The 27772-nt window shown below is 36.4% G+C and overlaps 1 protein-coding gene across 2 annotated transcripts in view; it reads left to right on the top strand.

The window, feature by feature from the left end:
- Window positions 1–27772, top strand: part of ARHGAP42 (Rho GTPase activating protein 42) — a 292609-nt gene that overhangs the window by 88312 nt on the left and 176525 nt on the right. For both annotated transcript variants that reach the window (XM_032426433.1, XM_032426432.1), the window contains exon 3: window positions 6484–6545. In XM_032426433.1, coding sequence (XP_032282324.1) covers window positions 6484–6545 — 62 coding nt within the window. The remainder of the gene's footprint in view (window positions 1–6483; window positions 6546–27772) is intronic.

Below are 27772 nucleotides of genomic sequence, written 5' to 3'. Positions count from 1 at the left end.
TAGGGATTTGTTTTCAATATTAGTCTCTTTGATTTATGTTTGGAAATTAAAAAAAAAAAAAATTAACCACCAGGAGGATGTCTTGGAGAACTTGGTTTAGTTATCTTAAAGATAACTAGAATTTCTATGTTTTCATGAGACCTTGGATTCTAAGGGGCTGTGAAGTGTTAGAAGAAAGATTGAGTGCCTCTGAGTACTTGGGTACAGTGACCTATCAGCATTCAGCAGTAGGCCTGTGATTTTTTTTTTCCTGTTGGTTTAAGAAGCAATTTATTGGCTTTGCAACTAGGCATCCATGGAGCCTGAAGCCACAAATAGAGTGGAACAATCTTATTTGATGTTGTGGCTCCCCAAAAATAACAAGAGTTTGTGGTTGCAAATAATGTTCAGTATTACAGTAGGCAGCCCATCAAGTGGGGGTGTTAATTGTTAAAAAGATGCACAATATCTAGTTGATACTGTGTGGAGAATTGGTGTCACTTTTTATATTTCGCTGTCTGTTTTCTTTTTCAGGCATACCACAATGATCCTGCTTCTTGCTTTGTTTATGAGTTAAATTGTTCCTGAACCAAAGCTTGCTATTCAGTTACTGTGCTATCTTTGATCTTCTAAATGTTCAAATAATTAAAACTTCCTCAGTGGGAGTTCCGGGCATGAACTGCTGATGTGATGCCCTGTTAGATCATTGCATGCTTCATAATGTACTGCTGAGTATCACTTGGCTGTGTATACTGATTCCATTTTTATTTTTTTCAATGTGGCCAGATCTAGAAGCATATGATGAATTCACTTGCTCTGGCTCATATCCTCATATCCTTAGTATTATACTGCTTTCCTCCTATCCCTGTGGAAAAAAAGTCATTGCCAGAAGGATACTAAGAAAGACCTTGATAGCCTATGTCGTCCACCCAGATAGAATAGTAGAGTGACTGTTGGAACATTATCTGGACTTCTAAAATGATTACATGGGTTCAGTCTGGCTTCTATAGACTTCTATAGGTTTTTATGTTTTCCTTGAGATTTAACCAAGTCTAAATCCTACTGCTAACTCAGTTCTCCCCTATTCATCAGCAAATCTGAATGTCATAGTTGATTTGCTCACTTAATAAGTAAAAAATATGTTGCTGACATAATTGTATATGTGACTGAATTTGCGATCTATAGTTCTCTTTGGGTATGTATTTATGCTACTTAGGTTTGAGAAAAAAGACTCCTGGGAGAAATATTTAACATATCATTATCTGATGATGATATAAATATTGGTTGGATATGAGAGAGACATGCTTTCTCAATTCTCCGAGTTGTGAAATCTTTAAAGCTCAAGCAGATCAACTGTTGAAACTTTTAATAGTATAATGCTTAGTACTTACAGTAATGGAGTCATGTCAACAATGAACAGGGAGTAATTTTCTTTATCCTTTCTCATTTTTACTTCTAAGCACTAACCAAGTTTTCCATCCTCAAAAATAGTCTGGTGAAGTTAAGGCTGCTGAAAAGATTGAGTTAGGAAGTAGATATTTTAGACAGTTCAGGAATATTTTAGAATTTATGATATTAGTAGATATAGAAGCCATGATCCGACTTCCTCACTGTGTAGATATATTTCAGCAGTTGTCTTTTTGAATGTTTTTACTCTTGGGACCTGTCATAAATACACCTGAATAATAAATTCCTATTGTTCCAAAAGTGTTTTTCCAACATCACATTGGACAGATGAAAAGGGAAGCTTTAACAATATTCTTAACCTCAATAATTTGTTGGAAAGTTAACATCTATATATGAAACTGATTTTGATTGCTCTCCAGTAATCTCATGATCCAGATGGTCAGGAAGGGGAAAGATTATTACTGGTGAATACAGCCAGGAAAGTTTCATGCAGGTGGCAAGAATGGGGATAGCTAACATAATTTTCCAAAGTATCTGGCTTATCCTTTTCAAAATAATTTTATGAAGCCCAGAATATGAGTTGGTATGTTTCTCTGTATATAGCAAATAGATTGTGGAAATGTATTATTAAACTCATTAATTCATTTAATGAACATCTATTGAAAGCTCACTGTGTATTAAATATTGTTTTTGGGATATTGCTGTCACTTAATCAAGCTCCTGTCATACCAGCTATGTATGGGGAGAATCTAAAATTGCAAGACCAGCTATTAAATTTGATGTTAGTCTGGATCCCCAAAATCAGATAATGAAATGGTTATTTATGTAAATATTAACATTGATAAACAAGGTATGGAACATCACATATAGTTGCTTATAAAAGAAAGTATTTGGGTATTAGAATTTGCATGTAATAAAAATATTTTTGGATTTTACTTAAGTAAAGTCTTAGAAGAAATTGCTCAAGGAGTCAACATCACTGAGATGGGTGCTGGAGGAGTCATTTTGTATGTTTTGTGCCCAAGGTCGGTGGGGACTAGACTCTCTATGAGTTTTCATGTTCTCTTAAGGCATTTGTTGGTCCTGGGCACCAGAAATTCTAATACTGGCTTCTCATCTCAGAGGAGTTGCTGGGGTACACTAGGCAGCTTGGATCTATCTGACTGTGTCAGAGGCTCCTTTAGATTTTGAGCATAGGCCAGGCTAGGAAGTCACTGGCTATCAGTCCTTTGCCCTAAAACCCAGTTTATACAATACTTTGAATTATTTTATACTTGCCTTATAGGATTGTTAATTCCTGTTTTCTTTATGTGTTGTCCTGTGCTTTGTAAGCTATTAATGCAAAACTTAGAGGAACTATTAATAAAAAGACTTAGAGGAAGGCATTAGATATGGGTTGAAAAAGTAGGTTCCTATTACTATTTGATGAAATGATGTTCCTGGCTGTTCATTTCCGTGTAGGACAAATGACAAACACGAGTATCTTCATTTAGACTAAGAAACATACTTTTATGGAACTGAGACTATACTATATAAAGAACAAATTCTGTTTTTTGAAGTAATTTCCCTGAAAAATCAACAAAAGAAAAAGAAGAAACAAAACTTACTGTCCAGTTGGGGCAGACCCAGAAAACTGCTGGAGGGAGAGTAGTTTTTGTTGTGAGGAACCAGACATGCAATTGCTTTTGCATGTTCAAATTTTTCTCCTCAGACGTTCTCATTATAATAAACTATTATTGTACTGAGTCTATAAATAGTATTTATATGGGAAACAGACCAGAAAACTATTCAAGTTCAGCAGGAAACAGCATCATTAATTTTTAGACAAAGAGGTACAACATATCAAAATGAGAATCTGAGTTTCTTTACTAAAACCAAAATCTGACTTAAGGCATCTGCACGATTTACTCTTGAAGTAGCAGTTACTTGGGGAAGCCTGTGGACTTCCAAGTTGTTACGGGATGATGCTCCTGGGACTACTTCTAGGACACTACTCCATGAGACAGTGGTGGCCTCCTGGGTTGTGTTTTCCTGACACTCTAAATCAAGCTACGTCTTCACTTATTCCAAAAATACCTGTTGTCAAAAAAACAAAAACAAAACAAAATAAAAAACCTTGTCAGGCTTCTATGTGCTAGGTATTTACTTAATTCTTTGGGAAAATTAGTATGTGCATTTAGCCTCCTAAAATTAAGTCTAGTAGGAAAATAAAGCATTTATAGCATGTTTTATTTTTCATTATTTAAAAAAAGGTAAAGATTTTTATTAGGCTTAAAAACTAGCAGCTTCTCATCTTACAAGTCCTTAGCAGACTTAACTACTCACAAAGACCACTTTGAACTTTTAGCCATTTCTTCTGTTTCTTTCAAGACCATAATTATCTTGCTAACACTTGACTTTTTCCCCAGTCTTAGATACCCTCTTTTCATTTTATACTGTTATGTTTATATCATGATGACTTTGTATGTACTACAACTGAGTTATTTCATTTATTTTGATGGTGTTACTTATATAACTGTTTCCCCAGGAGTTAATAATTGCCTTTGAATTTTCTTTTAAAAGAGTATAAATTTCCTTTTATTACATTCAGATACATCAGGTTATTGATCAGTTCTACTTTTATTCTCTGGAGACATTTCCTGGTCTGTAACCTATTGCTTCAGTCTGGATAAGATCTTTGAATCTTTGCACAGCAGTTGACCTGCAATATCTCTCTGTTGACATAAGAATTTCATTTGCTCCTATGCTATATTGGATCTCCTACTTCTAGGTCCCGTATCCTCTTTTCTTGGTTTATTCCCATGTTTTGTTAGAGTGCCTTATCCAGCAGCTTCCCATAAAAGAAGCATATGAGGGTAGTTGGTTTTTTGTGTTTGTCTGTTTTGTTTTGTTTTAAATTAAAAAGTTTGGGAGGCATTGAGTTTGAAATCTGGGGTTAAAGTGCTTTTTATACAGACTTTAAACTTACTATCAACTTTCTTTCACCTCTTATTTTCTCACCTTCAGGAGTACCTGCTGCCTCCAATTCTTGTAGTCCAAACTGATTTATCTCTTGGTTTCTTTCTCTGTAGGCATGTCAACATAATGCCTTCCATTGTCCAAGATTTTATTGACTTTTTTTTCTTCAGGCTTACCAATAGAGCTCTTTAGTGGCAAGATAGTTGCCAGGATGATGGAATGCTTTATTTATCCAAAGTATAAAAATTTAATATTCTATTATATACTCCAGTTAAAACTTTTTATATATTTGTAAAATGTTTTTCTCTTCAACTTACTGTTGTCACAACTGTGTTGTATTGTTGCATTGATACTGTTATTTTTGTAGAAATTAAAATCTCATTTTTCTAAATTAAAAAAAATTGTATTTCCTCTAAGGTCATTAATGTGTTTATCAGATTAATCTGAGTCTCCCAGATAATCCTTTGATTTCTCTTTTGGCAACTGTGAAAAAAATGCAATGTGAAGTAATCATAGGGATAGTATTTCAAACCAGGTTAGTTAGCGTAAGCCTAGTAGTTTTAAAGAGTGGAGGGAAAAAACCTAGATTGTAATTTCAAATTCTTGAATGGAAAGCATTCTTTTTCTTTCTTTTTTTTTTTTTTAAAGATTTTATTTTTTTTATTTATTTATTTGACAGAGAGAGAGGCAGGGAGAGAGGGAGCACAAGCAAGGGGAGCAGCAGAGGGAGAAGCAGGCCTCCTGCGGAGCAGGGAGCCCGATGCGGGGCTCGATCCCAGGACCCTGGGATCATGACCTGAGCTGAAGGCAGACGCTTAACGACTGAGCCACCCAGGCGCCACCGAAAGCATTCTTTTTCTTAATAAGTTCTGAGACTCTTGATTTATTTTCCTCACTTACCTGCCTTTATTGTAGGCTTTATGCAAGACTTACTAGACTTCTTCTTACAGACTGTTTTTAATATTAGTATGGGTAGGAAGGAAATGGTAGGGAGCCTAAAGAATAAAGACATAGAAGGGAAGGTTCAAAGCTTAAATAGAAATAATTTTTGCATTCATTTGCATTATTTGTTTTGTTAGTTTTGTAATCAAAACATTCCAACTTTTGTTATGTTAAGTATAAGATATAGAAATTGGTGTGGATGAATTACTGTTTTACAATTGCCATTTGGGACTATGCATTTTTAAAGAATACACTATTGTAAGTCCCAATTTATTTTTCGGTTTATTCTCCCAGTGTTTCTGAGTATTTGATACTTGTCCCAAGCCAGAGCAATAGGAGTTCTGATAGCTCTGTAAAGCAGTCCTTCTTCCACCTAACTAGGGAGAAGCTCTGCTTTAGAGAGCTATCTGAACTTGTAATGAGCACCAGGTGTTGTATGTAAGTGTTGAATCAATAAATTGTGCACCTGAAACTAATATTACACTGTATGTTAACTGGAATTTAAATAAAACTTAAAAAAAAGAAAAAAAGTAAATCAATGCTTCTCAACTTCAGTATGCAAATGGATCACCTGAGGATCTTATTAAAATGCAGATTCTGGGGTGAGGCCTGAATCTATATTTCTAACAAACTCCCCAAATGCTGATGCTGGTAGTCCTTCTGGCCACACTGATGACTCACAGTCTAAACTACCTTGATATTGGAGTAATACAGAATACAGAATCTAGTTTAAGTATCTATAACTGTTGAGCTTCTAGACAGAAGTCAGTGGGAGATGTTGCATGACTGGCTGATACTAAGTACATCTAAATAGTACTGGATTTATTGCTTCTTAGAGATTTAATATATTCATTATTTGTAGGATTCTGTTTAGAAGCAATTTCAGTAGTAAACTTTTGTTTATTAATTTAAGTTTTATACATTACATACATAAACTGTATCTCCCTAGTGTCTTTGAAGAAAAAATATACTTTGTGTGTGCTAGACTTTAATTTGCAGTGCGCAAATATCTGTTACCTATAGCTATTAGTCATTGAGATTCTACTATGTATACTGATCTATGCTTATAGAAGTGTAAAACCAAAGTATATATACACATTTATAATCAGCTTCACTGTAATGTTTATTCCTGTGCAATTAGATATTAGCAATGAAAAGAGGTTAATGCTTTTTTTTTTTTTTTAATCTTCTAAATAGCTCAGTCATTAAAGGAATTTGCAAGATTACTCATTGCAGTAGAAGAAGAAAGGAGGAGACTGGTAAGTCTGTTCCCCATTTTTTTTAAGAATAAAGCTTTGTTTGGACATATTAAAAGAAAGACTGAACCTTCTGAATTAGACTTAACTATACCAGACCTTATAATGTGATAGATGTACTAAATGTTACAGAAAAGATTTCTGAGTATGATTATCAATTATTGCCAATGAGATATATACCATTTCTGTTTATTTCATTTGTTCATCAGATGTAAATTATATTCACTTTGCTTTCCAGTTAGTTCTTTCAAGAATTAAAAATATTGAATTGTCATTGTAAACCCATTCTAACTGAGTAAACTTCAAAAAAAAACTTCAGTGTTATAATAAAGATACATTCTAGGTATTAAAGACAATTCATAGAAGGAGCAAATAATTTTGCCAGGGTGTTAACAGGAGACTAACTTTTCTTTTCTTTTCTTTCTTTCTTTCTTTCTTTCTTTCTTTCTTTCTTTCTTTCCTTTCTTTCTTTCTTTCTTTCTTTCTTTCTTTCTTTCTTTCTTTCTTTCAAGTTTTGAGGAGACTTTCTTTAAAAGGTGAAATTTCTGTTGTGTCTGAAAGGCTGGGAGGATTTTGCTTGGCTGGGAAGAGTGGGGAAACATTGTAGGTTAAGAGATTAATTTATGTGACAGCATCAGAGCATAGTTATTAGTAATACATTTATTCATTTACCAATATAATTTTGTATCCATTTTGTTCAAGTATCTGTGAAGGCCTCTGTGACCCTGGCTTCCCATTTGTATATGGGAAAAATGTAGTACACATCCCATAGGATCATCGTAAAGCATTTGTAGCAGCACCTGGCATAAATGTTGATGGTAATAAAGATGTTATTTGTCACTTACAGTGAGGGTTTCAGACTTGTTTAAAATGTCATCTTTATCACTGGCTTGACCATTCTTTTGAGGAATTATATATACACCTATGTATTCAATGTGGATTAAATGTAGTGTCATTCTGCTAACTGGATAAGGAGAGTAGTTTCAGGAGGATGGCCTTGACTCAGGGAAAAATGCCTGAGCTAAAGAAGAATCACACAACTATCACTTAGCAGTCATATAAGTGAACTTGAGTAGAGGCCACCAGGTGGGAGAAAGTACTGTATATATTTTTAGAATAAGACAAATGGATGGTTCTTAGATGGTATTAGAAGATTGGTAGTTTTAGCCATATATGGGGTTTAAGAGCTGGGCTAAAAAGTTTTGGTGTGTGTTACAGGAAGGCAAAATTGTTAGTTTCTGAAAAGAATGGGAGAATCAATATGGGATTTAGGAAAGATTAATTTGGTGGCCCTGTGAGAGATAGATAAGGTGGGGGTGTCAGGGGTGACTATATTTTCTTAGGAAACATCGTGGTACCATGGTCTGGTCCCAGTAGCAGATAAATAGCCATACAGTGTAATCTGTGTTAGATACATATAAGCCATTATGGGAGACTGACCCTTTCTGGGGAGGTCAGAGAAAGCTTTTTTGTGGGGGTAAGTTTGATTGGAGTCTTAAGACTAAATAGTACACTTTCAAGTGCTTTATGCATAATCCTTACTCCAGTTCTATGAACTATGCAATAGAAGTCCAAGTTTGATGGGGAGATGTGAGTAGGAGGTGCCTTACGGCCCAGAGAGGAGCTGATGATGAGAATGGGAAACAGTGGTTAGGGAGATGTAAAAATAGAGTTGTAAATGGTGTGGAAGCCAGGGGAATATATGGTTCAAGTTTGAGTGAGGTTGTTACTCAAATCCTGTGCAAGTAGTTTGGGAGAATGATAAGCCAACTATCATGGTCTATAATTTTAGAAAATGTATTGAAAGAATATGGGAAAGTGTGTTGTAGTTTGCAGGAGTAAAAAGAACCAAAGAAATGTTCTTACAGCATTGAGGAAACCTGTAGACACGAGGGGAAAGGCTCTTCCTCTGAGCTGGGAGGAAAGAAAGAGCATCAGTTAAAATATAGAACATTAGACAGTAAATTTTTTGGATAGGGGATAATAGTGTCAGGAAGGAGTGGTCATCTGCTATAGGAGGAGTTTATAGAAATAGTTTAGAAAGCCAAGAGCAGGTTATGTAAGAGAAAAGGGCCTATGGGTTAGTGATAATGAGCCATTAAAGGTAGACATCATAAATCATGTCAAGGAAAGACTAATTGCCATGCCTTCACAGATTTTTCTAACAATACCCAGAGCCATGGACTGAGCAGTAAGAAGAGATAGGAGGTCAGATTCAAGTGGTGGGCACAGAGGATGTGCTCGATTATAGGCACATGGGTTTGTGTAATATGAAAATGGGTCTTGACTGATTATAGCGATAGCTGAGGCAGGAGGTGACTGATGGCTTTAGAAAGCAGAGAGGACAAGCATTACTACTGCACTATGTTGACGGTTCACTAGCAATAAAAGAAATTCTGAGACAAGGATGTTGTGATCGGGAGTGGGAGTGGAAACATGCTGAATTTGGCAGTGGAGCTGGTCCAGATAGTAATGAAATTAAGATGTGGCTAAGGAGGGAGACAGACCTTAGGAATCAAGAAGGCTGAGCTCATAGATCTGGATGTTTTATGAACAGAATCTTGAGGTCATCCAAAATGATAACTGAATAAAGGACAAAGACCAATGAGAAGAAATGGCCAGGGAATGTGGTAGAGTGTCTTATAGACAGTGGAAATAGAGATTGAAACGCTAACACTTAGTGTTTCAAAGATCTTAGCCATGTTTCTCATGTTGGGGGCAAGGAGGAGGTTCTGCATTCATGAGTGAAGTCATATTGCAGGTTTTGATTGCTTTAACTGTTGTTTCAGGGAAGATCTGAAATAAAGAATGCAAAATAATGAAGAAAAATCTATAGATAAAAGCCTAATGGATTACATGTCCACAGAGATTATATAAAAGTAATTATTAAACATACAGTCTAAGTATTGGGGTATCACTTCCAGTCACATGATGTTACCTCAACCAAAGATATAGCTGGTAGCAGATTTTGCCAAGGTGTGCTGAAGAATTTCTCTTTCAAAATTTGTACTTCGTTTAGGAAGTAGAATATTTTAAGTGTACTAAGAGTATAAAGGAGTTCTGTAATTGAAAAATAATTATGTTTTTTCAGGGATAAGTCTTGATTTATTATATATTAATTGAGTTTGACCAAAATCTAAGTATGTTAGAACAGCGACTAAGCAAAAATAAAATCTCAAGAAGATGATAGAAGACACATAACAGTTTAAACAAATTCTCTTGTTTTCAGTGATTTACCATACTTAGTAAGATGAGTACATCATCTAGGTAGCCTAAAGATTGTTTGCAGAAAAAAAGCCCAAAGAAATATTGATTTGCTTTTTGAAGAAATGGGGCCTCTTTTTTAGTTCCTTACTAACCTGAAGTATTGAATTAAAAAATTCTGCTAAAGCCAACTAAAAATGCATAGTTTTAATTCAACAACAAAGTGACTCAGAGACAGTGATAGGAAATACCCATTTCAGAAACTTTTGAGGGTATAGTTTATCCTGTCTCATACTTCTTGCTGGAAAAACCGTCCTCCAGGATAAATTCTTTGCAAGTTGACTGACATCTGCCATCATGTGGCTATGCAAGAACAGCTTTTAATGATACAACTACAAGAAGTAATTTAATAGCCCTTTGTAATGACCTCAGTAAAATGCTTATTACTTACAGTGAGGATATTGGTATTGATCAGTGACATGGGTTCTTTTTTTTTTTAAGTGCATCTTTAGTCAAAATGTTAGAATTTTTCCCCATAGAATGCAGCACTTAAATGATTAGAGATGCTGTAGATCAGATGTCCTGTTATAGACTCTGGGTCTGTCCCCAGCACAAGGAGTGGCATCTAAGCCATATAAACTTTGTGGTAAGGTCTCTTCAGCTTCCATACCACTATAGGAACTGCTGTTTACTTCACATCACAGCTAACTTGGCTGTGCACACACTATCATTTTAGTCCAGGCTGTTCAAAATTAATTTGAATAAATACTAACATACCAAGATAACACCCTAGGGAAACATGAAATGCTTATTTGAGGCCTTCTGAAAGAGATCTGGGTAACCTCTTTTTTGTTATTTGTATTGAAATACTGAATTTGACTCTTTAGGCTTTTGGGCTTGACATTCCCTCTTCCTGAATCCCTGGAATCATACTCTACCCATCATTCTTTCCTTCTCAATACTCACCTTCTTGTTCCCTGTTCTCTCTCCCCACTGGCTTTCTTTCTACTCCCCTTAATGTACAGCTTCTTTTGGACTTAGACCTTTGCATTTGTCCTTTCCTCTGCCTTGAACAGCTTTCCTCTGCCTTGTCCTGATCCATATCCTCTCAAGACTGGTTCCATCTTGGGGTGCCTGGGTGGCTCAGTTGTTAAGTGTCTGCTTCGGCTCAGGTCATGATCCCAGGGTCCTGGGATCGAGCCCCGCGTCGGGCTCCCTGCTCAGCGGGGAGCCTGCTTCTCCCTCTCCCACTCCCCCTGCGTGTGTTCCCTCTCTCTCTGTCAAATAAATAAATAAAATCTTAAAAAAAAAAAAAAAGACTGGTTCCATCTTGTCATTCAGACTTGAGCCCATATACTCCCCTGGGGGTCTGCATTTTCCATACAGCCTAAGTGAGTGCCCTTTAAATAGCTGCTCTCATGCAGCTTGCATTCTACTGGGCAGACATTAAACAAATTATTTCTGGTGGTGGTGAGAGCTAAAAAGAAAAATAATGTAGCTGATAGGAGATCCTGCCGCTTACTGAGATGAAGAAAACGATGGGAAAAAATAGTTAAATTTTGAATCTATTTAGATGCCTACTAGGTATCTAAGTAGCCTTGTCTAGGGAGCATCTACATAGATGAGGCTGGAGTTCAGGGGAACACGTAAATTTTGAAGTTGTCAACATGTAGAGGGAATTTAAAGCTATGGGAATGTATGAGATCACTTGGTCTATGAGTATATAGACAGAAGAGAAAAGGTGGGAGGATTGAGCGCTGAGGTGCCTTGAGTCCAGACTTTGGTCAGATGAGGTAGAATCAACAAAGGAGATTTAGATCAATAGGAGAACCAGGAGAAAGCTGTTTGGACAGCTTACTCAAAGTCCCATTTATTCACTTGGCTTATAACAGAGATGGGGGATGATAATAAATAGAAAGGTGTAGGATGTGGACCCAGTGACTGCGGGGTTCTTCAGGATGGAGGGTCCAAATTATCTGATCTACCCTATGCTGCTCCTCTTTCCCTTCCCCTGGGCCCCTTACTTTTTGGGTACTCTGAGTCCCTAACTTTGACACATGTGGAGTGTGTATGTAGCAATACAGATTTTTTTTTCTTAGCTGTATCCTTGTCACCAATTGAGGAAGCCTCAGCTTCAGAATATTTCAGCTAATGTTTATCTTGAAAAATTTATACAGATGAATTTATTTCTTCTAGTTTCCATTTTGATTAACTTAAGAAACTATTCATTTTTTAAACCATTATCACCCACAACATTCATATTTGACCGGTGTGTAAGTTATAAATTTTGCTTTAGGTTTCCCAGGATTTATATTCTTTCTTTTTTCTTTCTTTCTTTTTTTTTATTATTATGTTATGTTAGTCACCATACAGTACATCATTAGTTTTTGATGTAGTGTTCCATGACTCATTGTTTGCGTGTAATACCCAGTGCTCCATGCAATATGTGCCCTCCTTAACACCCATCTATTCACTGCTCAGATTTTTTTTTTTTAATACTTTTTTTATACTCGGGTTATAGAAGTACTTTCCTGAAATGGGCTAAGTGTCTGGGTATTACTTCGGAACAAAAAAAATCATGAAGGGCTGGGAGCGGAAATTTACAACCTTAACAGTTGTTTCTTTTATAAGAGTATTAAAACCTCTATTTTCCTTTCTTACATTTTTTTTAAGTATAAGCAGTCCAACATAAGGATTAATAGGGCATGAAATAAAAAGTGATCTTTCTCTATTTATGTTCTAACAAAATTAGATCTTTATTAAAAAGAATATATGTGTCAGAAAGGTGAATTACTTGGTTATTGATACAAGATTTTGAGCTGTCATGAGTCTCAAGATATTTAAAAAATATGTGACGCCTAATACATTCGACACTTGTCATATGTGGCTATTGAGCACCTGAAGTGTGTTAGTTTTTATGTGGTTTGTATTATATTTCTACTGGGAGGCACTGCTATAGATAATAACTAACCTGGAGGGTTTTCAAGGTACCTGGCTTTGCTGTAGTTGCTTTATATTTTTAACTAATCTGTTTTCAGCAACCCTCTGAGGTGTATGCTATTAATACACCCATTTTAAAGAATAGTCTCAAAGACACATAGCCAATAAGTGGTCCTGCGAGGATTTAAACCCAGGCTGTTGGGTTCCACAGCCTTCACATAATCCATAATGTTACAAACGAAGACTCTATTTTAATTAAAAATTGCATAACAGTAGCAAACACGTATTGTTAATACAGTATGTGAGATGCTCTGGTAAGTGTTTTAGGTATATTATTTTAATATCTTACAAAATGAGGGAAGAACACAGGCATTATAAATTTTGAAATTAGATTATTTTTTCAAATTTTTCGTATTTTAAAATCTCATCATACTTTCATCATATTTCATGCATATATTTCAGCAAAAACTCAGCCCATCAATCAATTGACATTTTCCACATCAGATTTTGGCATGTGGGAGTCAAAAATATGCACTAAACCTATTTAAGTCCCATCCCCCACCCCCTACCCTCATCACCATCTTTGAACCAAGGATTCATGGAATTGGAGAATGTTTTAAATGTCAAAAATTTCATGTCCTTATTTTTCTTGATTAAAGATGATTTCCTTTGTTTAACCTTTTGACATAAATGTTTGCATTGCTCATATGCCGTCAGTAGGTGATATTGATTATCCTTGAGTTTCTGGGCATTGGTACTGTTATATACTACGTCCAATTAGGTTTTTTTTTTTTATTTTTTTATTAACATATAATGTATTATTTGTTTCAGGGGTGCAGGTCTGTGATTCAGCACTCTTACACAATTCACAACGCTCACCATAATACTTACCCTCCCCAGCGTCCATCCCCCAGCCACCCCATGCCTCCCACCCCCCTCCACTCCAACAACCCTAAGTGAGTTTCCTGAGATTAAGAGTCTCATATGGTTTGTCTCCCTCTCTGGTTTCATCTTGTTTCATTTTTCCCTTCCTTCCCCTATGATCCTCTGTCTTGTTTCTCAAATTCCTCATATCAGTGAGATCATATGATACTTGTCTTTCTCTGATTGACTTATTTTGCTTAGCATAATACCCTCTAGTTCCATCCACGTCATTGCAAATGGCAAGATTTCATTTTTTTTGATGGCTGCATAATATTCCATTGTATATATATACCACATCTTCTTTATCCATTCATCCAATTAGTTTTTTTTTTTTTTTTTGTCTCAGATAAATGAAGCATGGTAGCCAGCATTCTATATGCATGAATATTGATTATATTTCTGGTATATTTTAGGTTAACTTTTATTAGAAACAAACTTTAGGTATGCTGGCCTATACACCAACATTTTTATATAGTGATTTCACCTGAAATCTAAAAAATAAGCCATCTCAGTGTTCTCCCATGTTCAAAGTTCTGATTTTCACATTTATTGAATTGCAGAGGTTTCCTATGATTTCCCATTATTTGGTGAAATACTAAGGTAGAATTGAGAGGTGGCAGATCACACACAATTCAGCATGACTGCAACACTAGTGGATTTAATTTTTTATTGATAACAGTCCTAGTACTTATTTGTATTTTTTAAAGTGTGCAAAGTACTTTTATGTACACTTTTATCTTTACCACAACCTGAAACTGAGCTCAGACTGCAAATGAGTTACTCAAGGTAGTACATACCACTAGTAAGTGACAGACGCAAAGATGTAGGACTCCTTTTCAGGTCTTTGGACTTCCAGCTCACTGGAAGTCATTCTTTCATATCCTCTGTCTTCTCTTTTTTATTGAAGAGCAGAGGCCTGCAAGGGCAAAGGCCTGATCTCTTTTGTATTTTTTTCCATGTATATATTGGGTATTCTGAATGTGTATATTGGGTGTTTCCATGTATATATTGGCCATATTAGTTGGCCAAAATTTAGTAGTGTTTAGTTAACACATACAGAAAAAAGAAAAGGTGATTGTTGAGAGTTATCACAGCTTCTTATTTACCATTTCTCAGATTGTTTGAGTTCATTATGGACAAGTGTAAGAGAAATAAACTTTCTTTGAGGACATTTGTTAATTTAGTATGAAGGACTTGAATAGGGTAGTTGCTAGGATTTCAGAAAATACTTCAAAATGTTCATACTTGGAAATTATGTCTTTTGATTTTAAACTGAAGAAGACTTAGGACACTTAACTGGAAATGTTTGTTAAAATTCTAAAATTTTCTTTTAATAGGTATGATCAGTGCCAGACAGTGAAGCCTACCCTGGCAGGCGGCTTTTTAGTTATTTTGTTGCTCATTGACGTTTCTACCCCAAAGTATAAGAAAGGGGAATAAAAGAGATAAATCTGAGACTCAGTGGTCTCGTTCCTTATTAGCTCTTGAAAAAGGATTGTTGAAAAGAAGGTTGTATTTTCCTTAGTAAAATTAAGGTTTGTATGCTTGGGTCTTGCTGTCATGGCTAGCCGTCAGCCAAGGTAAATTAGCTGGTGCAGATTTAAAAATGTATTTGTATTTTGTTGTATCAGTTTCAGTAATATCTGGATATGATTTTTGTGTATGTGTGTGTGATTGATGCCATTCTCACGGTGGTATTTCATGGGTATATATCAAATTCCTAGATTTAAAGATTTTAAATGAATAAATGATAGTAGGCATCCATTCTTTATATTTTCCTGTTTCCCAAGATCCCTCTATTCTTTTTTAAGATTAACCTTGGTTGTATGGAAGGATTTAAAGGGAAATTTTCCACCAGATAGTGCTATTTTTAAAGCAATTAATTTAAAATAGGGTGCTTGAATTAAAAAGTTTCACATGTTTTTTCAGTCAAGATGTAAACAGGAATTGATGATTTTCTTTTTAGTTTTGCTACTTTGGCATGATTCTTTGGGTGTGAAGTTTTCTGTCACTCAGGGCTGTCACTATTCATATGAGCTGCAGTAGCCTGCTGCTGGACGCAGCCCCTGTGCTCCCCATCTCCTTCCTCCCATCTCTAGTTCGTGCATCTTCCTGTCTTTGTCATTTATCCCAGTTGAATAGGCTGCTTTACTTTGGAATCTTATAATTACACATCATGTTGAAATCTTTCTATTTTTACCTTTGTACTTTCAGAAATACCTTTACTCTGATATCAGCCATCATTTCTCATTGGTACACTTGGGGATGTGCTAGTCTTTACTACATTTATAAACCGTGTTCTGATTTTTTTTTTGATGGGAAGTACAAAGATACTTTGATATTATAAAGGATAAAATATATAGAAAGTCATTGTGTTACCATTCCACAAAAGTTCTTTAAGCCCTGGATGGGGCATTTGATTTTAAAGGGCAGAGAAAATAAACCTAAGTAGACATAAAGTAGACTAGAAAAACATTAGTAAAAGAGATCATGAAGGGAAATTTTAAATAATGTAACAAAGCTATGGATCGTTGGGAAATATCAGCTGACAGACCAATGGATACTCAGAAATAAAGGATTGAGGTATTCTTCAGTGAGCAGAATGTTTTTGTCCTTGTTTGTAATTAAACCATAGTCCTAGTGTCCATGTACTGCCGAAGAAGTTACAAATTTAATTACCATCAAGATAAAAGAGAATGAAGACTTTTTTTTTAATTGAGATAATTATAAATTTACACACAATTATGAAGAATAATACAGAAATCTGGTGTATTCCTTACCCAGTTTCTCCTAATGGTAACATTTTGTAAAATTAAAGTATAATAGCTTATTATATTATACTTTAAGTTATAATACTAATTAAAATTAACAGATTATTCAGAATCAGAATTCATAACTGAAACCCAAGTCTGACTGTTGGATTCTTATCAAGATCCCTTGGGTTATTTCACATTGCAGTTTGTTGCGTGTCACCCAGGACACTCATTTGCAAGGCAAATAGAAAAATTGATGGTGGAGACACTGGGGTATCTCATTTATTTGTGGGAAACATGTTGCATGTGAGATTCTGGAGCATCTGGACTCCTGGACTCTGAGGCCTCTAAGAGGCTTTTTATCTCTGCCTTTCATTTGCTTGTCATCTTCATTCTTAGTTAGCTTCTTCTACAAGCTGAATCATAAACACTGCCACTATACCTCGCAGAAATTCTTTCTGGAGGGGGCCTGTCTGGCTTCCCTTGGTAAACTAAAAAAACAAAACAAAAAAATCTTAAAATGAACTCTGATTGGCCCAGTCCAGGTCACTTAAAGACCTTTGACCAATCACCCAAGGCCAAGGGGACAGAGTAGGTTACATGTGTTCTCTGAATATCAGGGCTGTTTTCAAACACAAGGGAATTGTGGTGATTTGGAAATTACCCAACTCTTGTATTACAGCATAGTAATGGCCTTATGAAATTTCCAATTAACATTGTCATTTGAACAGAATAGTATGATAATGAATTGTGTCTGAAATTTTACAGGAGTTAGAATACACTATGTTCATTCTTCCAAACATTGGAAACATTCACTTTAAAAATCAGGAAATAGACAAGGATGTACACTCTTCCTGCTTAAATTCTATATTGTTTTGGAGGGTCCAAGTCTGTGGAGTAGAATAAAACCAATGGCATAAAAGATATAAGACTTAATTTAGTTTATTTCATTCTATCATTTCTTGATGTGATTATCCCACATAGAAAATTCTAAATCTACAGAGAATTTATTAGAAATAAGAGTCTAGCCAGGTTGATAGTTATAAATAACATTGTTGTACACAACTTCGGCTTGCAACAAAAGAATAAGTTACTTAAGAATAACTTAGCAAAGGATGTGCAGGACTTTTGTGTGTGAAATCACAAACCTTTATTTTAAGATATTAAAGAAGAACTAAATAGAAAAAAATATATAGTGAATCAGTGAAAAAGAATGATTTTAACCAACTATGCTAGATAAGAGATGAGAATTTACTGTAACAATCTAACTTACAGAAAATTGATTAACTTCTTACTAGCGTAGTGGTAAACCACAGGCTGGTCCTGAAGATAGTATATTTCCTTTTTTCATTTGGAAAATGTGGTACCCTATGAAGAACTCACTTTAACAATGTTTCCAGACTTCTGCCAAAGTTTTAGATCTTTCAGACAATTTCAACAATAGAAACACTGTTTGAAAAACTGGTCTACTCTTAATTTGTATGACTATATCTGGTGGCAGAAAAGTGCTCTACATAGTAATTACTGTATTTCTATTTAAGTTTCTCATGGCAAAATAAAATATCCCCACTGATCTAGGATTTTTCATTCTGTTCACTGTGTCTTTCATCCACAGTGTAATTTCTGCTCACCACATACAACAATACTACTTAAGTGATGCAAAGAAAATGCATTTTCTATAGTCAGCATGAAACCAGAATGCAAAGTTGAGAAAGTCTCAATTCCAGTGAATTGTTGACATCAAGTAAAGCCCTATGATCCTCAGGATTTTTTCTTTTTCTTTTTCCTCTTTTATAGAAGTGTTTTGGCTTTTCCCAAAGTGTAAAATGGAAACCACCAGCAATACGTTAGATATTAAGTATTATATGAATGAACATCTTACATTTTAGTAGTTCCATATTTATTTTAATGTGGATTTAACAGAAATTATTGCTTTGGAGGAAGTGAGTCAGTGTGTATTATCAGATAGTAATAGGTACTCTGGAAAAAGAAAGATAAAGGAGGATGGGTAGTGGAGGTCTGTTTTAATGGTGTAACACGTATGTAATTGGAGGGGTATAAGTGTGTTTTAATGTAGCGTAGTCAGAGAAGACCTCAGTGATTAATATCATTGAAGCAGAGACCAGACAAAAGAAAGAGCAGTTAGTCCTGCAGGTCTCTGATGGAAGTGCTTTTAAAGTAGCTCACACAACTCAATAGCAAGTGCAAAGACCCTGAGGCTGGAGAGTATTTAAGGAACAGCATAGAAGCCAGTTGTGGTGAAAGCATAGAAGTAAATGCAAAAGTGAGAAGAGGTGAAGTGGGATGGGGTGGAGAGATGGGGGGATGTAAAGAGTATGGAGGCCCTACAAGGAACTGGACTTTTGCTCCGTGGAAGGGTCTTTCAGCAGAGGAGTGACAAGAACTGAAATAGAATTTTAAAGGATTACCCTGACTGTTATGTTTCCTGTAGACTGTAGAGGACAAGGCTGAATACTTATCTCCTAACTGGGGATATCAGTCAGGTTATTTCATTAGGTAAAAGACCATGGTGACTTGCACCAGGATGAAAATGGTAGAAGTGATCAGATTCTGGCTTATTTCATAGGTGATACCAATAGGATTTGCTGATTGATCAAATATGGATTGTGGGAATGATGAGGCAACTATATTTCATAGGAGTAGTTTCTCTAACTCAGGACTATTGACATTTTGGGCCAGATAAATTTTTGTTAGGGAGTTCTGTCCTGTGCATTGTAGCATGTTTAGCAACTTCCCTGGCCTCTATATTCTTCATGTATTCCTCACCACCACCCCACCCCCGCCCCCACTGCCAAGTTATACCAACCAAAATTGTCTTCAGACATTTTATCCCTTAGGGGGCAAAGTCAACCTGCTGAAAACCACTTATCTCATGTTTTTATCCTGATGGGGATCTTCAGATGGAATGGTCATGGTGGGGGACAGGTATGTATAGTGGGTATTCTCAAGAGTTTCATTTCAGACATGTTAAGTAATTAGACAGTCAGCTGGAGCTGTTGAGTAGAAGTCAGGAGAAGTCAGGGCTATAAATAGAAATTTGACTGTCATCAATGTATAAGTGGTATTTAAATTCACTGGAGGTCGTATGAGATTATGCTGAGAGTGAGAGTAAGTAAAGTTGATGAAGTTTAATTGACAAAATTGTAAATATGTAAAGAATTTTTAGTTAGTGATTCCATGAAGAGAACACCTAAGAGTGACATTAATATTAACAACTTTGTGTTTTTCAAAAGTTGTAGTAAAATACACATTATTTAATTTACCATCTTGTCCATTTTTAAAGTGTACAGTTTAGTAGTAAGTATATTCATTATTGTGCAGCCAATCTCCAGAACTTGCAAAACTTAAACTCTGTGCCCATTAAACAACTCCCCAGTTCCCCTCCCCTCATCTCCTGGCTGCCATCATTCTACTTTTCTATTTTTATGAGTTTGACTACTTTAAATACTTCGTGTAAGTGGAATCATTCAATATTTGCTTTTTGTGACTGGCTTTTTTTCACTTCGCATAATGTCCTCAGGGTTTGTGCGTATTGTAGCATGTGTTGGAATTTATTTCCTTTTTAAGACTGAAGAATAATCCTGTGTGTGAGTATATTTCACATTTGATTTATCCATCTGTTGATGGATACTTGGAATGTTTGCACCTTTTGGCTATGGTGAATAATGCTGCTATGAATGTGGGTGTGTAAATATCTCTTTGAGACCCTGCTTTCAATCCCTTTTAATTTTTTGAGGCGCCACCATGCCGTTGCCCAGAGTGGTAGCACCATTTTATATTCCCACCAACAGTGCACAAAATTCCAGTTTCTCTACATCCTTCCTAACATCTGCCCTAACACTTGCTGTTTCCTGTTTGATTGATAGAAGCCATCCTAATGGGAGTGACAACGTAGGGATTTAAGTTTGCTTTTAGATGTGGTTGGGGTGGGCGAGGATATATGCTTTATATCTATGAATTTTAAAGGTTAACAGACAATGAACATTTTAAAGCAACAGGAAACTGTTTCAGAAGACACTGATGAAGAGCATACTTTCTGGTAGGGCAGAAAATGTCAAAACAGTAACTTTTTTTTTACTATGTGTTTTAAGTTGTTAAATGATCAAGAATGATGATTGTTGTGGCAACAAGAGTGTAATCCATGGTACGTTTATACACTGGTAATTCAGTCATTTGAAGGTTCATTATTTTAATTCGCAACAGTTAGGAGGTAACAGTATTTTTTTTTTTACCTTTTACTTTTTTCAGGCAAATGTTTAAAAGGTTCTACTGCCAGCTCCAGAAAATGAGAATAGTTTGATATTTTCATGCAAACCTCTCTTTGTTTTATAACTGGAGCTTGAAAGGAGGTGAGATGAGCCGCAGTGGGGGGGGAAGATAAAACTGGGAGTTGAAGCAGCTTCATAGGGTCTGATCATTGCCTTGTTGAGCATGTGATAACATGTGGAAGGATAGGCCTAGAACAAAAGAAAGATAAAGTCTACAAGAGCAATAACTATTACACAACATTGGCAGATTTCCACACTGTCAAAGCCTCGGGAAGCCCGTCTCATCAAAAGTGAATCAGGCAGTGGGTAGAGATGTGGGGCTTGGCACTCCAGAACAGAGGCATTTACAGTTTGAAGAGGGATTCTCAACCTAGGACTATTGACACATTGGGCAAAATAACTCCTTATTGTGGAGGACTGTCTTGTGCATTGTAGGATGTGCATTGTAGGATGTTCAGCATCTCTGCCCTCTACCTACTAAATACTGGTAGGAGACCTCTGACCTGATGACGCCGGCTGGGATAAGCCAGCATGTCTCCAGATATTGCCAGATAACCCCAGTTGAGAACCCCTGGACTAGTGTGTTTACTGGAGGCCCATTTCAAGTGTATCTTGTAGGGTGTCTCAACATTATCTGACTTATAGTTAATTGGGGGTGCTTAGTGGTGTTTTAGACTTAATAAGCTCTCAAGATAGGGGTGGTTTCTTGTCTTTATTCTCTTTAATGCTTAATGTTGTTTTTTGATAATGAGTGGAAGCTCAGGTAATTGTTGCTGAATTGAATTTAGATGAAGTGTATTTGTGTAATAACTAGTGTTGCTTAATCTCTCTATATGTCAGACACTGTGTTAAGCACTTTTGCATACTCTTATTTAATCCTCACATCCACTGTTTGAGCTAAGTTCTATTCTCCTACTTTTTAAAAAAAATTTTGTTATGTTAATCACACTACATTACATCATTAGTTTTTGATGTAGTGTTCCATGATTCATTGTTTGTGCATAACACCCAGTGCTCCATGCAGAACGTGCCCTCGTTAATACCCATCACCAGGCTAACCCATCCCCCCACCCCCTCCCCTCTAGAACCCTCAGTTTGTTTCTCAGAGTCCATCGTCTCTCATGGTTTGTCTCCCCCTCCGATTTCCCCCCCTTCATTCTTCCCCTCTTGCTATCTTATAAGTGGAAAAATTGAGGCCTACCTATTGATGTTTATAAGTAGCAGAACTGAAAATCTGTATCCAGAAGTGCAGCTCTAAACCACACAACCAACTGCTTCTCTAGCTGTCTTCATCCCCAACAATTCACAGGGCCTTGCATGAGGTCTTTGGTTAGTGAGTACTGAGTTCACAGAACCAAACCAATATTGTAACCATCTGTCTATAGGAATGTCATCAGAATTCCAGCTTGGCATGTCATTTATTTTTTTCATGAAGTCATTTCATAAGTTACAAACCATTCATATTGGCTTCACTAGACTAAGAACAGGTCTAGCATGGGGAGACCACAGGCAAAGGGAATTATATTGCTTGAAAAATGCTAAGAATGCCTGCTGATTTACCCCTTAATGTGCTTCTGCCTGTTCCTGCCATCCTCCTTCCTCTAGAGTTATTTGGTTCCCTTTAATTTTGTTAGCTTCTGGGCCAGGCACCAGCATGTGTAAGTGCAGTCACCCATTAACCCATTATTCACCCATTATCCTTGTCATCTAATGGCCTCTGTGCTATAATAGATATCCTAGGGAATGAGTAAGAGAAATGTCCTCTCCTGAGATGCTGAGTTATTGGTGGAGATGCACATCAGTGATGCACCAACTGATGACAGCTAGAAGAGCCGTACAGGTAGGGCGTTAGGGAATTCAGCGGAGGGAGAAATTACTTTGAGTTGAAAGGATTTAGAAAGGCTTTGTGGAGGAGACAGAATTTGTACCAGGTCTTTTTTTTTTTTTTTTAATGATTTTATTTATTTGTCAGAGAGAGCACAAGCAGGGGGAACGGCAGGCAGAGGGAGAAGCAGGCTCCCCACTGCACAAGGAGCCTGTTGTGGGACTCGATCCCAGGACCCTGGGATTATGACCTGAGCCAAAGGCAGACACTTAACCGGCTGAGCCATCCCGGTGTCCCTGTACCAGGTCTTAAATGACATATGCCAGCAACAGCAGGTAGAGAAGAAGAGGGGAGGAGGGAAGGAAATGTCAAGTGACAGAAGTGAAGTGTAGGGAGAAAACCCCTGTTCCTGGGGTGAGTATTGGAGAATGCATTCCTCCAAAAGGATAAAATGTAATTGTGTTTTTAGAGCTTGTTTGTAAATAGGAAAATACAAGGCAGACTGATAAGTGTTGTGGTTCTAGTTCAAGGTGGTATAAAGTTCTCTGGTTCCTGGGTAGTTTTGTCTGATTGGGAATATCTGAGAAAGCTGAGCCTTGATAGTTGGGTAGGATTTCAGCCAGACCATATAAAGGTGGCAGAAAAAGCATTGTAATAGAAAAGAGAACATGAGCAAATATTAGGGAGATGTGAAAACATGCGTGGCTTTAGAGGGAAAAACTTGGTTTGAGTGGTAAGGGTAGAATGAAAGAAAAATCCATATTACGGAAAACCTAGAAGTTAGGTAAGGAGTTTGGACATAGTTCAGAAGGCAGTAGAACTTCAGTGAGTATTTTCAGGTTACATCATCAGAGCTGGAGGCCCTGGTATGTCACTCTCTCAAAAGCAGGGCTTTAATTCATTTTTGCATTAACAACATTTAGCAAGGGACCTGGATTAGTAAATGCATACTGAATAAATCCATTTTATTGGTAGTGGCATAAAGCTACTGTATTAATGCTGAGAGGAAATGAGATCCTAAATGATAACTCTGCTAGTGGAGATGGAGAGGGAGAGATGAAAGCAAGGGGTGCATGGAAATAGAAGGGATGGGGCAACATCTGATTTTGTGGGAGTAAAGGGCAGCAGAGATGAAAGAGGTGGATATGGTAGTAAATTACTATGAGAAAGAGGATGCCGGTGTACACGGAGGGAATGCTGAATGGGAGAGGGTGGGGAAATGTGCTGAGTTTAGCTTGGGATATTTTAGGAGAGGCCGCATAGCATAATGGTTAAGAACACAGATATGAAATCAGTGGATCTGCTTCTTATTAGCTGTGGGTGACCTTAGGCACATCACTGTAACATTTGTATGTTTCAGTTTCCCCATTAGTAATAGGGTAACAACCTTCCCACTGTAGGGTTATTATGGGGATTAACTGAATTAATATTTGTAAAGCTCTTAGAACAGTGCCTGCTACATTAAGGCTATATAATTATTTTTTAAATAAAATCAGATTACTATGGAGCTTTTCAAATGTGTATCCAAATGCAAAATAAGGGGTTTAAGGTTAGTACAGGAATAGCTTGATTTTAAGCCTGTGAGCTACATTTTTCCCCCTTGATATTCAGGAATTCTTGATTCCATATTCAGGAATTTCTGTATGATTTCTCAAGTTTTTATTGACAGTTTTTGTTACAGAATCCTAACCTACTAGTACTGCCATAATTCTTGGTGACAGTAGATGTTCAAAAAGTACTATAAGCCACAGTAAAGTCTTGAGTTTCATATTCACATTGGTAGTTCCTAGACAACCCCTGCTAATTGCCAAAGAAGTGTGACTATAACCTCTTCTCCATAATTTTGCAGATACTCTTAATTTTTACAGACCCCACATTGATTCCTACTTCTGAGTTAGCACTGAGGTTATTAGGTACTTTCCAAGTAGAGTTAGGATAGGGTAAGCCAGAAACAGATAAAAGACCAAAGTCACAGTATGATGTCCTTAACGTGTTTCAAGGCTGCTGTGGTCAATATTTGCCAAGTTGCTCAATGATGTCAGTTGGTGTTCTCATCTGCAGAGGGACTCTTGAATGTTCTTTGCTGCCATTTGTAATGTTACTGAGAGAAAAAGAAAGTGTCTATTTATATTTCTTTGGAAAGTTTTAAAGAGACTAGGGGTTAAGTGTCTGACTCTTGATTTCAGCTCAGGTCATGATCTCAGGGTCGTGAGATCGAGCCCAGCATCAGGCTCTGTGCTGGGCTGTGGAACCTGCTTAAAATTCTCTCTCTCCCTCTCCCACCCCCCGACCTAAGAAATAATAAAAATAAATAAATAAATAAATAGACTTTAAGAAGATGAAAGAAACTTGAACTCAAATCATTCTTTAAAAAGACTATCTCCATTTTAAGAAGGAAAACAAATTGTTAAATCATTGTTATAGCTAATGAATCAGTTTGTGCTAAGTTAAATTTATGATATTACATAGTGATATTTTGGTTTTATTTTAATCCATCTATGTTTCATAATAGTATACTGGAACTATGAGCACAGTTTGACATTTTTTTAAAGTAAGTAGAGGCATAGAGTGGTTACTTTATTACTTTTGTAATGTATTGTTGGTTACATCTTCAGTCTTGAAATATGAATATAGCTGTTAATTTCAGTGTAGGTCCAGTGCATAAAGGTGCACTTTATGATTTCCAGGAATATGCTGTAACAAATGTACCCATGTCTCTGTTTTAGAACAGAACTATTTTTATTAACCATCAGTCATTAGTTTTTTTTTTTTTTTTATTAAGTGTTTTCCTTTCCAGTTGTCTGGAGAGATGTGAGAAAAGGATCTGACTTAGCCTTGGGGTAAGGCTTCCTGTCAGCTTACGTAGAAAAGCCCAGTGTAAACATGAAACATTTAGAAAACACTGATTTGTTGAACTGTGATGTTAAGTACGAAGGGGATCTTAGAGGTAGAGAGAGATGGGTATGGAATGAAGTACTCAGACCTTGCGGTGACCGGGACTGGGTAGGATTTTGGTTTGAAAAAAGCGGTAGATTCTAGGCTTTTTCAGGTTGGAGGAGCCAGGGCCCTGAGTAAGCAGCGACCTATTGATACACAGCAAAGAGATTTGTCTCATAGAACAAAGTGTGGGCAAAGAAAAGAAAAGGGAAATGTGACTAGAGCAAGGTTTTGTTAATGTAGTTTGGAAATGCTATCTCCCAGTTTCCAGATAATCAAGTTTCAAGTGCTGGTAAACTGTTGAGGGAAGGGAGAAGGAGCATGACTTTTGGCAGCCTGTTCAAAATGAGAAGAATCACCCCATTGTTTTATCAGTAGGAGTAAAATGTGGCTGTAAAATAGTGTGTGTGTGTGTCTAGGCAAGTTATATTCTTTCCCCTATTCCCTCAAAAAAAAAAAAAAAAAAGGCAAAAGTAAAAGAAAACCAAAGAAACAGTAGACATCTTCTCTCCATTTTATTGCCTTTTTAAAAACTCAACTTAGTTGTCTTTTTCACTAACTTATTTTTCTACTTAATATTCTCTTTCTACATATTTACATATCCTTTCAATGTACTTTGAAGCACTATTTTATTATAACTGAAACATCTTGAGCAATGTGTATGTGTATTCATTCTTATTTTACCTTAATCAAAACCACATTCTTCAGTGGTAAATGATGGGTTTATTTCTAGTGACTCTAGATTTAAATCACTTCCAGAGTAGAAATTGTCTTTTTCTCCTGATTTATTAACCCAGATAGATACTTCTACCAGTGTGAATACCTAGTGACTGTCCTTGAAGTAGAGAAATGTATGAGTAAAACAGTCATTAGTGTGAAGTTGTTTTACCATTTGCCCAGAGGTGATCCTTCCACAGGACTCAGGTAAGGTCAAAAACTCTGTCTAGAGGACGGTGTTTGATACTCTTGGAGCTGAGGACACAATTCACTACTTACACAGAACACAAATATTTTCAGTAATTTGGCTCTGGAATAAAACTTGGAATTTCCTTACAGTATAACCTTAACTCAGTTTGAGTTCATTTACAAATTTTAGGGTGTATCTTTAGAATTAGGAATTTCTGATGGTTGAATATTTCTTCGTGTTTTTTTGACATTTAGTTTTCTAACATCATTACCCAGATACATTTCTGCTGAATTGTAGGGGTGGGTGGTGGGGTAAGTACCTCAAGTTTTTAGCCACCTTTTATAATGGTAATAAATAAAACTGGGATTACTATTAATTCTGGTGTCATTTTCCACAAGTCCATTGCTTTTCATGTTAGAACAAAACATTAGTTAATTGGATCATCCAAATTTCCTTCTGAAAACTCTTCATCCTTCAATTTCCTCAGCCATGGTGGAAATGATTAAATTATTTCTACACTGTTTGTGAACTGTAGTGATTTAATCTGAAAGACTTCCAGATGTTTTCAGAGGAACAATCTTCTATCATTATAAAATGCTTTGCTCTGTGCCCATGTGGACTGTGTGGTCTCATTCTACATTTTGTACAGTTTTCTTTTTTCCAGCAGAGCAGAAGGTTTTACAGTTCACAAATGTGATTATTTATGACCAAAAGGTGGGACATCTTCAGATAGTTTAGTAGCAACAGAAACTAACCTCCAAAAATGAATTAACACCAAATGAATTAACACCTTCATCTGTTCATACCAGTTTATGATACAAAAACTATGAATTTTTTTGGTTAGCCAAACCTGAGTGAGGGTAAAAGATGATTTAAAAGTGGAGTGCTTGCTAGTAATCTCATTTGTTAGAGGAGGAGTCTGGCATCCAGACAGGTAATAGTCACACAGCTGGTTGGAGTTCTAGCCATGACTACAGCCACCAGTTTTCCAGCTCTGACTCTTAGTCTGTTATCTCCCCACCGTACTATACTGTTTCAAAGCTCTGTTTTCTTCCCAGCAGCTATGCTACAGCAAATTAAATTTAAATCCTAAGCTTGGAAGCCCAGACAGTAAGTAGGTTCACACTGAGATCTTTTTGATGAAGAAAGAATTATAAACCAACATATCTCTTATCTTTCAAGGAGTGCAGTTTGCTCATTTCATTTTTACTGTAAACCTGAAAGATAATTTTCAGAGTTGTTTCTTTTGTTCTACCTTTCCTCAGGCTTCTCTGAGTTGATGGTGGACCACCTCTTGCTCCGGAGGCTTCTCTGGAAAAGGACTTTTTACAGCTCTCTTAGTAACTAGAGTTAGTGTAGACAGTAGGACAATAGATTTTCTTCCTTAGCTGGCTTCCCCCCACCAAGTTTATGTGATTGAGAAATGAAGACCACATATGGTTCAGCTTTAC

This window comes from Phoca vitulina, unplaced genomic scaffold (assembly GCF_004348235.1).
Source record: "Phoca vitulina isolate PV1807 unplaced genomic scaffold, GSC_HSeal_1.0 scaffold34, whole genome shotgun sequence".
NCBI classification, from domain to species: Eukaryota; Metazoa; Chordata; class Mammalia; order Carnivora; family Phocidae; genus Phoca; species Phoca vitulina.
The sequence above is the reverse complement of the archived record's forward strand: the minus strand, read 5'-3'. Positions and strand labels throughout refer to the sequence as shown.